The sequence below is a fragment of the Cynara cardunculus genome, assembly GCF_001531365.2.
Source record: "Cynara cardunculus var. scolymus isolate 2C chromosome LG 11, CcrdV1, whole genome shotgun sequence".
NCBI classification, from domain to species: domain Eukaryota; kingdom Viridiplantae; phylum Streptophyta; class Magnoliopsida; order Asterales; family Asteraceae; genus Cynara; species Cynara cardunculus.
In genome coordinates this window covers 21,838,657-21,850,656 of record NC_037538.1, presented here as the reverse complement: position 1 = coordinate 21,850,656, position 12,000 = coordinate 21,838,657, and the positions used below count along the sequence as shown (strand labels likewise).

The 12,000-nt window shown below is 39.4% G+C and overlaps 1 protein-coding gene across 2 annotated transcripts in view; it reads right to left on the bottom strand.

The window, feature by feature from the left end:
• Positions 1–845: 845 nt before the first annotated feature.
• The window catches only part of LOC112521940, a 45,887-nt gene continuing 34,732 nt past the window's right edge, over positions 846–12,000 (bottom strand). Inside the window, exon 14 of one of the 2 annotated variants that reach the window (XM_025130950.1) lies at positions 846–1,509. In XM_025130950.1, the coding sequence (XP_024986718.1) occupies positions 1,018–1,509 (492 nt within the window). In that variant the 3' untranslated portion in view covers positions 846–1,017. The remainder of the gene's footprint in view (positions 1,510–12,000) is intronic. The other variant, XM_025130951.1, reaches the window with a different exon arrangement.

Here is a 12,000-nt window from a genome sequence, read left to right as displayed (position 1 = left end):
CATTAAAAAATTATTTTTTAATACCAGGACCGGTTGGGACCAGGATCAAGACCAAGACCATCGGCCCATAGCCGGCTATGAAGAACTTTGACTGGTCTTACCATTTTCGACCGAGACCGGTTATGGCCGATTATAAGAAAGCTTAAGACCGATTTAGAACCGATCCGGGACTGGTTTTTGGCCATCACTAGATCAAAGTACAAGCACATTTTATAGTTTACTTAAAATTTATAATATTTGAAAAACATTAATAATAGCATAAAACATCAGATATTGTTATTGTTAGGGTATTTAAAATATTATACATAGAAAGAAAAGGTAAAAGAATAAAAATAAAGAGCAAACATTGTTTAACTTTTATCCATTTAATGAGAAAAAAGGTTGATCACACGAGACCAACCACTTTTCATCAGTGTGTGTCTTTCTTTCCTGTTAAGAGCAATGGGTTTTACATATAAAAGGTAAAGAAACCATCTTATTTGATTGAATTTACAACTTAGAATAACCTTAATAAAACCTCATTTGTCTGATTTTGACTTGAACTCCGAAAAACTAATTACTTGATTGCTCGCGTCGGTTAATCCTGTCAGAGAGATTAAGAAGTCACCCCACATGGGTCTCAAGAAAAGTAGACCGTCTCATGTGATCCCGAATCTCTTGTACCATAACCCATTCTTACTTGTTATTAAGAAAGAAAACTAGGACTAGTTTGTAACCAACGATGATAACTAGCTCATAGTTGTGTCGATTACAGACTAGTCCTGGTTGTCATACACTACTACAATCGGTCATTTTCACCCAGGTTCTTATCTACACCTGTGGTAATGACTACGAATTGCGAATCATACGAGAAGCCACAATACAAAGATTTTTATATGATACGAGCTCATCAACAAACTACATCTGCTGCTGCTGCATCATAGTATACAAACTATATTGACAATGCTTTTATACTGATGCAAATATCATACAAATATTTATGCATATCAAACATTCTCCAGTTCAAATACCTGTCCATCATTGAGAAGTCTGTGTTGAGCGGTTTTCTTGCCGGGGGGATTCTGCATACGCTTGCCCGCCTTGGTCTCTTACATCTCTAAACATAGAAAGAAATGAGCTGAGACCTTCAGAAGAGGCGCCGCCCAAGATCCATAACAACAACGAACTGAACGAATTCATAGCCCCAGGATTGCTGCCACCACCATCTGGTTGCACTGCTGCTTGAAGGTGGTTACCTACTCTATTCATGTTCTCGTTCCCAGGTTGCGTTTGGGTGGTTTCTGGGTTTTCCGGCATTTCGTTTGTTTGAATTGGTTGTTGACCACCTCTTAGCCCAGGTCCGGAGGTCGGATTTGTTGTATTGATAGGGGGGGCTGTCAAGTTTCTCAAGGGGTTTAATCTGGTGATATGAAGAGTGGAGGCAAGAATGGTGGAGGAGGTGATATGAAAGTCTGGTTGTTGCTGAAATTGCGATCGTCGGTTTTGCATAAATCTTTGCAGAGCTGGAACCTGTGAAATATTAACCCAAAGAGAAACGTAAATGAAACGATAGAAGCAAGGGTGGAAGGACGCATGAAGAAATTTCTGGTCCACATATTCCCCCCTCCTCAAATACTACATCCGTCCCAAAATAATTGTGTATGTTTCTATTTTTGTTTATTCCAAAATAGATGTCCACTTTTAAAAGTAAGCCTCTACTTTCTAATTCTACTCATGATTAGGAGATGGAGAAATTCATTACTCCTATTAAGGGTAAAATTGTCATTTTGTTAATTAAAAAGTGTAATAATTACACATTTCTAAAATTGTAGGCCTTTTTCATTGAGGATATTTATTTTGGAATAGAGGGGTTAACATTTGCCAAAATACCCAGGGCTAACAAAATAACCAAAGAATGGCAAGAAGCATTCAACTGGCACCAAAGTTTTAAGAGGGATAGTCTACCAAATACCCGTCTAAATAAAAAGTAGATAAACAATTTGACAAATGAGAATGTACTTGGTTGATATTTATAAACACTGATTACTTTCCCGAATTATAAACGAGTTTTATCCCACCTCAAGGAGGGATATATTGGACTCGTTTGGTTTGGTTTCACCATATGCATGGTGGAGTAGTAAAACTATACAAACTTGACTCAACAAAATTGTACGGTTTTAAATGAGCAATATGTCAAGGGAACATAACTGATGCAGATTTCCTAGAATAAAATCATATATAGTTCAATTTGCAGAAACAGAAATCATATGATATGCATGGTAGTAAAATCTTGAAGGCATAACACTTGGAAGAAAAGTCGCTAGCATTCAAAAATGGCAATCATGTTCTAGAGGAGAACAAATGAATCCGCCCGTCAAATTTATTTGCAAAACTGAACCAAATGAAAGCAAAAAACAAGGACACATGTAAAGACCCTCGAATTTATTTGCAAGCTATACGTAAATTTTCCTTGCAGTTATCTGCTTTAAAAGGTGCACTTTGTACCCTTTTTTCAGATATATGCCTCTCAGATCATGCCTGTTAGGGTTTTGACACTGACTAGTGATGAACAGCATTAACAGTGTCATCAACAGAAGTTCTTTCTGACAGTCAAAGGAAGACTATCGGGTGTGATTGTTGAGACGCAAAATCATAATGAAAACGGGACCAAGGGAGTTCAAACATTGAAACCTTGTTCACAGCAACAACTCACTTCCTTTACAAAATCTATTATCAGAAACTTTCAAATTAATTGAAAGCCATCGAAATTGTAGACCAAACCAAAACAACACAGTATATCCCACTCGAAAACAAGGTTCATAATGGGATGTATGCAGATCTGTCCTCTAGTCCAAAGGAGACATCAAAATTGTATTCATATAAATAACATATACTCTATGATAGGTGAATATAATTGTAGACAGATTCGAATACAAGGAAAGGTGCTAAGTTGTTATAGATAGACTCCAATAGGGAGTTGCTTTAGAATAGTCCTTCTCTCTGTTCTCTCTTGTATATCTTCCCTGTATTGTAATCAATCAACACAGCAATATACAAATTCATATACTCCTGAAGTCTATATGGTATCAGAGCTCTAGAGACTTTAGCCGAGAAAAATTATGGTGTCCAATTCTGAAAAGCCCTCTAGAGACTTTAGCCGAGAAAAATCATGGTGTCCGATTCTGAAAAGCTGACCCATCCTAGTTTTTCATATTTAAGAAAATTGTTTCCATCTTTGTTTAGTAATCAGATGTTTTTTCTTGCGAAGTTTGTCAAAAGTTAAAACATACTAGAATTCTTTTCCTATTCATAAATATTGTGAATGAACTCCTTTTTCTCTTATTCATAGTGACGTGTGGGGTCCGTTCCATCCCTTTCAAAATAAAGGTGGTTTCTTTCTTTTATTGATGACCATTCTCGTGTGCGCTGGACTTATCTTTCAAAAGAAAAAACTGAAGTTGTTGGTGTGAGATCTTAAATCTACATTATCGTTTAGGTCATCTTAATTTTAGTTATCTGTCTCGACCATATCCATTAATATTCAGAAATAAGAACCCTCAATTATTTCAGTGTGATAGTTGTCAATTCTTAAAACACTCTCGCACAATCTATCCACCTCAATTACACAACACCCTTTCTCTCTGATACATAGTGACAAATGGGGAAAAACGAAAGTAAGTAACGTAACAGGAGCTAGGTGGTTCCTACAGTTTGTGGATGACCATACTTGTCTCTCTTGGGTATTTCTCGTGAAGGAAAAATCAGAAACCAAAAGTCTTTTCATCAAATTTCATACGATGATAAAAACCCAATTACACACAAATATCCAAGCTCTAAAGACTGACAATGCCTCGAAATACTACAAAAATGTCCTTGGCAATTACCTCTCTGAGCAAAGGATTGTACATCAAAGCTCATGTGTCGATACCCCTCAACAAATTGCGGTTGCCAAGCGAAAAAATAGACACTTGCTTGAAACCGCTTGTTCCCTTCTCGTTATCTCTAACGTTCCTAAACACTTTTAGGGAGATGTTATTCTCACCTTTACCTATCTCATAAACTGAATCTCTAGTCCTGAAATTCAAAACCCCATGTCAGGTCCTTCTACAGTCATTTCCTAACACTCACCTCATCTTAGATATACCTCCAAAAAAATTTGGATGTACGGCCTTTGTCCATATTCATTCCCATCAAAGAAGCAAACTTGACCCCAAAGCTTCAAAATGCATTTTTCTCGGCTATTCTCCAAACTGTAAAATAAATGCTACTCCCCTTCTGAGCGGAAGTTTTTCACCTCCATGGATGTCACATTCTTAGAAAACAAACCATACTACACGAATGTTCAGGGGGAATATGATTGAACACCCTTTCACGAGTGAAGATATTAACACCGACCCAATCCAATCCCTTCCTCCAATCTCTTCCAAAACCAAAGATCAAACTCTCTTCCCATATGTGCCAGAAACTGAACCAGTCCAAACTAACCTCATCCATCATTCAACCGATCATTCTACCAATCCTATGACACCAATAGAAATACACACCTCAGCCCTAAAAAGGAAACCCTAGTCTACACCAGGAAAAGGAAGCAAGTAGGACAAGGAAGTACACGCCGTACAATCTAAGCAGCGCCACGAGTCTCGACCAATTCCAACTCCTGAATCTCAAGGTATGCGTCCTACTCAGCCTACTAATGTTGATAATCTAGATCTTCCTATTGCTTTAAGAAAGGGGGTTTGGACCTGTACTTCACATCCAATAAGGAATTTTTTATCTTACAAGGGATTATCACCCAATTATCGTGCCTCTGTATCAAGACTGGATGAAACACAGGTTCCCACCTCTATTCATGAGGCCTTACAAAACCCAGCATGGAAGGCCGCAACATTTGAAGAAATCAAGGCATTGGAGAAGAACCAGACGTGGGAGATTACAGACCTTCCACCAGGAAAGAGGACAAAGGACAGTAGGCTGCAAATGGATCTTAGAGAAGTACAAATCTGACGGAACAATTGTAAGGTAGAAGGCGCAATTGGTGGCTAAAGGGTTTACTCAATCATACAGGATAGACTACCAAGAAACATTTGCATCAGTTGCCAAATTGAGCACCATCAAAGTGTTGTTAGCTATCGTTGCGAACCTAGATTGGCCACCGCACAAACTCAATGTCAAAATGCTTTCCTTAATTGGGATCTTGAAGAAGAAGTTTTCATGGACATTCCACGTGGATTCAATTCACAAGCAAATGAAGGCAAGGTATGCAAACTCAAAAAGTCGCTCCATTGCCTAACACAGTCCCATGGGCTTGGTTTGATAGGTTCTCTAAAGTTCTCAAAAGAACGCAGTACACTCAATGCCAAGCGGAACACACGCTCTTTGTTAAACACACCTCTGATCGAAAGGTAACTGTTCTTATTGTTTATGTTGATGACATAATCTTGATTGGCAATGATCACATAGAAGTTGGTTGTCTCAAAACCCTATTGCCAAAGGAAATTGAGATTAAAGATCTTGGAAATTTGAAGTATTTCCTTGGAATGGAAGTTGCTAGATCAAGAAAAGGAATCTTTCTCTCTCAAAGGAAGCATGTCCTAGATATCCTGAAAGAAACGGGCATGCTTGGATGTAAACCAGCTGATACGCCAATGGATCCATACAACAATGTCGGATCCAAGCAAGACAACATTCCAGTAGACGAAGGAAGACACCAAAGGCTAGTGGGAAAACTGATCTACCTTTCACACATAAGACCCGGTATAGGGTTACCAGTAAGTGCTGTAAGTGTTGTAAGCCAAGTTTATGAACAATCCCACAAACGAACACATGTAGGCAGGATATTGAATTCTGAGGTACCCCAAAGGGACACCTGGAAAAGGAATTGCTTTTACCAAAGGTTCAGATAGAGGTATAAGAGTATTCACTGATGCAAACTGGGGCGGGTCTCTCTGTGACTGGAGGTCTACTTCAGGCTATTGTACTTATGTATGAGGCAATCTTGTCACATGGAGAAGTAAGAAACAATCAGTTGTTGCAAGAAGTAGTGCAGAAGCTGAATATAGGGCAATGGCACACGGAATATGCTAAGTGATGTGGTTAAGAGCTTTCTCGATGAACTCAAAGTTGAAATGGAGTTGATCAAACTTGCATGTGACAACGAGGCAGCTATAAGAATTGCAAAGAATCTGGTCCACGATGATCAGACGAAGCATATTGAGATTGATCGACATTTCATAAGCGAGAAAATTGAGGCCAAAGTTATTAGTATTGGATACACGCCGTCACAACAACAAATTGCAGATATTCTTACTAAAGCTCCCCAAAGACCAGTATTTGAAAATCCATGCTCCAAGCTGAGAATGATCAATATATATTCCCCAGCTTGAGGGGGGTGTAGAACTAATCAATATCCTTAAAGATACTCGGTATCATTGTAAAATAGGAATTAGAGATTATGGGTGATATCTCCATGTAATTAGCTGTTGTGAATATCTTAGGAATCATTTCCTTTTCTTCTCATATTCTTTGTGTATATATAGGCTTTGTACCTCCCTTTTTGATACAAGTGAAATAAAGAATTCCACAGATCCCTTGAGAAAAATCACACATGGGCCGTCGTTGACAGGCCACGAGATAAGACACCTGTGGGCTACTGCTGGGTATTCACAGTCAAATACAAGAGTGACGGGTCTATTGAGCAGTACAAGGTGCAGTAGTGGCAAAAGGATACACATAAACATATTGGACTGATTATCAGGAGACTTTTGCTCCCGTGACGAAAATTAATACCATTCAGGTTCTATTGGAAACCTAGTTACTCAGTGAAGTAAGAAACAAGGAGTGGTCTCAAGAAGTAGTGTTGAGGCCGAATTGAGGTCCACTGCTCTAGGTATATGTGCAGCTCTGGCTAAGAAGATTGTTAAGGGAGCTAAGGATCCCTGTAATGCAGCTGAAGTTTATCTGGTGTGACAATAAAACTGCTATTTCAATGACACAATCTTGTTCATCATGACAGGACTGAACATGTGGAAGTTGACAGAATTTCATTAAGGAGAAGATTGAAAAGGGAATTCTGAAGATTTCCTACATTTCTACTACTCAACAGGTGGCTAACATCCCCACTAAAGCACTGGATTTGCCTTCCTTTGATAAGCTGAAAGACAAGCTTGGACTGTATAATATCTACCATCCAGCTTGAGGGAGAGTGTAGACAGATTCAAATATAAGGAAAGGTGCTAAGTTGTTATTGTTGGGTCTAGACCCAAGATAGTGAAAGTTAGTCATTGTATTGTATTGTAATACACTTTCTGTTGTAATTGGGCTTTGGGCTTACATGTTGTATTGGCACCTATAAATAGGTGTCTTGGGTTTAGAAATTATTATGGAAGTCATATTGTAAGCTTTGAGTTGTTTCAATAAAATCAGGCCGACAGATTTGCTCTCCAAACACTCTGTTCTTCATTGATTAATCCTTTGAGTGTATAACTTGTTTTTGCTGTGTGATCTTGGATCTACATGTGGTATCAAAGCAGATAACAGCAACTCAGATTTTGGTGGATTTCTTGAAGGATTTTTGAACATTTCTTGATCGAACTTTTCTGTCCAAATTTTTCAATTTCAAGATCGAATTCTTGATGTTTTTGAACTGAATTTTGATTGGGATTTGTTTAGAAACACTTTGCTATTGAATCTGTGTGATAATTTCAATCAATTTGGATTTTTTGTGTTCAACAGTTTACAGAGTTCTTGAAGATTTTTTTTCGATTTTGATCAAATTGGCTGTTTTGATCTGTTTTTTTGACAAGATTGTGTTCTTAAAACTTGTTTGCATTGGATTTTTGAGCAAATCTGTATTGGTTTTAGAAGAAATTCTTGAGTTTTGTGGAATTTTTGTCGAATTTGTTCAAGTTTCTGTCAGATCTGAGTATATCGCTAGTTGAAGATTGCGTTGGGCGATATCTGTGAAGAACATCGCTCATTGAAGTTTCTGTTAAGGCTTGTCCGATTTTTGAAGATATTGTTCACCTAGTAAGCGGTTTTTGGTAATATCGCTTAAGTTAAGCAATTTTTGAAAGATGAAGTTTTTTGTTGAAGTTGTATCCGATATTTGAGTATATCGCTCAGTGTTCAAGTGATTTTTGAGTATATCGTTCAAGTATCAAGCGATATTTGAAGATATCGCTCAAGTGTCGAGCAATTTTTGTATCAAGCGATATCTTAGTCAAGCAATTTTCTTCAAGTTTCAAGCGATTTTCTCTTAGTTGTGAGAGATATTCTCATTTTGAGATTTTGAAGTGTAAAAAGATCAATTAATCATTCTGTAATCATGTCTTCAAGAGAAGCGATGGCGATCGGTTCAGACACAAAACCACCTGTTTTGTTTAGAGGCGATTATTCGCAATGGAGAGAGAGATTTTTGGACTTCATTGCCAGACATGCCTTAAGTGACGAGATAATGGAATCTTTGACTGAAGGTCTGAAGGAATTTCTACAAGAAATGACAGCAGTGCCAGAAAGAAATATACCTGCTATAACGAAGCCGAAAGAAAAGTCAAAAGTATTCTGATAATGAGAGAAGAAGAGCAAGAGGAAACATTTTGGTCATTTCTGATGCAGGGGATAAAAAATGAAATCTACACAAGCATCGACAGTTACAAAGAATCTGGTAGAAGTATGTGGGATCAAATTAAAAAGATGATGATGGGTTCAAAGGTAGGAACTTAGTTGAAGATAACTAACTGCATTACAAGCTATGACGATTTCAAGGCAACGAATGGAGAGAGTTTGGAAGAAACCAATGAGAGGTTTACAAGACTGTTAAATGAACTGACAAAGAATGAGATCAGTAACACAAAGATTGAGATTAATGTAAAGTTTCTGAGTAATTTGCAGCCCGAGTGGAAGTCATTTGCCACTTACATCAAGCATAACAAGCCATTGTCTGAGATTGACATTCATGAAGTGTATGAAACTTCAAAGCAGAATGAGGAAGAAGTTCTAGAGATTAGAGAAGCAAAGAAGAAGCATGAGAAGTCAGTTGCAGATCCACTAGCTCAAGTATTTAAGAAGAGAAGCAGATCAAGACGTAGTTTGTCAATGAAAGAGTTGGTAGATAAGAAGGAATCTACTTAAGAGATTTCTGACAGTGTGTCTGATGCTGAAATAAAGGAGCTGAAGGAAGCTATGGTTATGCTGACAAGGGCATTTCAAAAGAAATTTTACAAGAAGCTGTATTCAAATAGTCAGAGATTTTCTTCTGGATCAAAGTATGACTTCAAAAGATAAACTTGGTAATTGTGTGTATATATCGACTACAATCAGGGATATATATAAGAGATACATTTACACTCTAGACCCTCTAATATAATTATATATATATATATATATATCACACTTAATTGTCTAATATTCCCCCGCAAGCTAAGGCCGGGGAGCGACCTGTAGCTTGGACCGTAATAGGAGAAACCGTTGTGAAGGTAGAGGCTTGGTAAACAAGTCTGCAATCTGATCATCTGTAGATATAAACTGAACTGAAAGCTTCCGTTGCGCAACCATTTCTCGAACAAAGTGAAAGTCAACTTCTACATGCTTGGTACGGGCATGAAAGACAGGATTAGCTAAAAGATATGTAGCACCAAGATTATCACACCATAAGGTAGGAACCGACTTCACAGGAACCCGGAGTTCACGCAGTAGTGTTTGAAGCCATGAGAGCTCAGCAACAGTATCGGCTAGAGCCTTGTATTCAGACTCTGTTGATGACCGAGAGACAGTCCTTTGTTTTCGTGCAGACCATGATACTAGGTTTGAACCAAGATAGATAGCATATCCCCCAGTGGATCGACGGTCGTCAAGGCAACCAGCCCAGTCAGCATCAGAGAAGCTAGTCAGGGAGTTGTAAGCAGAATCAGTATAGGCATGAAGGATTGTGCCTAAATCATGCATGATTCGTAAACCATAGTCAACAGTGCCTTGCAAGTAACGAAGAATTCGTTTGACTGCCGTCCAATGATTTTCAGTGGGGGACTGCATAAATTGGCAGACTTTGTTGACCGCGAAAGTAATATCTGGACGAGACAATGTCACATACTGAAGGCACCCACAATTTGGCGGTACTTGACCGGATCAGCAAACGTATGCTATCACCAAGAGCAAGATTAACATTAGTGGTCATAGGAGATGAAGTCGGTTTAGCATTAGACAGGCCTGCGCGTTGCAAGAGTTCAAGGATGTATTTCCGTTGTGATAGAATCATAGACCCTGACTGACTGGTCACTTCAATATCGAGAAAATAAGACAAGCGACCCATATCCTGAACAGCAAAAGATTGGCTAAGACGTTGTACCACTTTGTCAATAGCCTCCGGGTTGTTTCCTGTCAAAAGAATGTCGTCAACATAGACTAGCATGTACAAAATGGYGCCCCTGTGGGAGTAAATAAACAAGGAAGGGTCCGTTTTGGAGCCCTGAAAGCCAAGAGAATGAAGGACCGTAGAAAGTCGATGAAACCACGCTCTAGGGGCCTGCTTTAATCCATATAAGGATTTGTGAAGTAGGCAAACATGATCGGGTTTGTCCGGGTCAACGAACCCTGGTGGTTGTTGCAAATAAACTGTCTCGTTGAGATCACCATGTAGGAAGGCATTTTTCACATCAAGTTGTCTTAGGGACCATTTCTGTGTTGCGGCCAGAGATAGAACAACATGTATGGTGGTCGATTTGACCACGGGACTGAACGTCTCCTGATAATCAATGTCTGCCGAAATCCTTTGGCTACTAGTCGTGCCTTGTAACGTTTTATTGCCCCTGTTTGGTCCCTTTTTAATTTGTATACCCACTTGCAATCAATTACGTTGGAATTTGGAACGCGTGGTACTAATGTCCAAGTACCATTCCGTATCAACGCCGAATACTCGTCAGCCATGGTAGTACGCCACTGAGGGTACCTGTTAGCAATAGTAAAGGTGGTCGGTTCGGTGTCAGGTGAAGGATGATGGGTATGGTATGAGGAGGCATTGTAAGGTTTGGTTTGTTTGGGATTGGGGCGTAGGTTGGGTGGTCGAGTATGGGTGGGTTGTTCGGTGGTAGAGGAGGGGGGGTAGGGGTAGGCTGCGGTGGTGGTTCGGTGACTATGGAACGATGGTGATAGGTGTGGATAATGGGTGGTTGGGCCGTAGGGTGGTCATTAGGAGGGGTGGTGGTAGGTGTTGTTTCTTGTGGGACAGTTTACACTGTAGGTGCGGTGGAGGGTGTCGGTTCTGGTGGAGCAGAATGTTCATTAGGTCCTGGGGAGGATGAAGAGGTGGGTGGGAGGTCAGATTTGGGATAGGTGGAGACGTAAGGATTTGGAGTGGTTGGAGGAGATGTTTGGAAAGGAAATGATTGTTCATTAAATCGAACATGATGGGCCACGTAAAGACGATCAGACTGTGGGTCGTAACACCGATAGCCATGATGAGCGGTGCTGTAACCAAGGAACACACAAGATGTAGAGCGGAGGTCAATTTTATGTTTATTGTATGGACGGAGATGAGGGTAGCATTGGCATCCAAAAACCCGAAGAAAGAAAAAATCGGGTTTGTGTTTGAACACATGTTCAAATGGTGAGGTGTTTGAGTTGGTTCTGGATGGCATTCGATTAATAAGATAGACTGCAGTGTCAAAAGCAAAATGCCAAAACCGTTGTGGAACATRGGATTGAGCAAGTAAAGYAAGACCGGTTTCAACAACATGTCGATGTCGTCGTTCAACAAAGACATTTTGTTCGCTTGTATGGGGACATGAAAGGCGATGAGTTATGCCAAGAGGAGAGAAGAATTGGGAGAGATTCCGAAACTCGCCTCCCCAGTCGGTTTGGACAGATTTCATTTTGGTTTGAAAATGCCTTTCAACCATCGCAAGGAATCGTTTAAAAATGGCATAAACATCAGATTTTAGTTTTAATGGAAAGATCCACATAAATCTGGAGTAATGATCAACACACAGCAGAAAATAATTGTGACCATCAAAAGAAGGAACAGGAGCG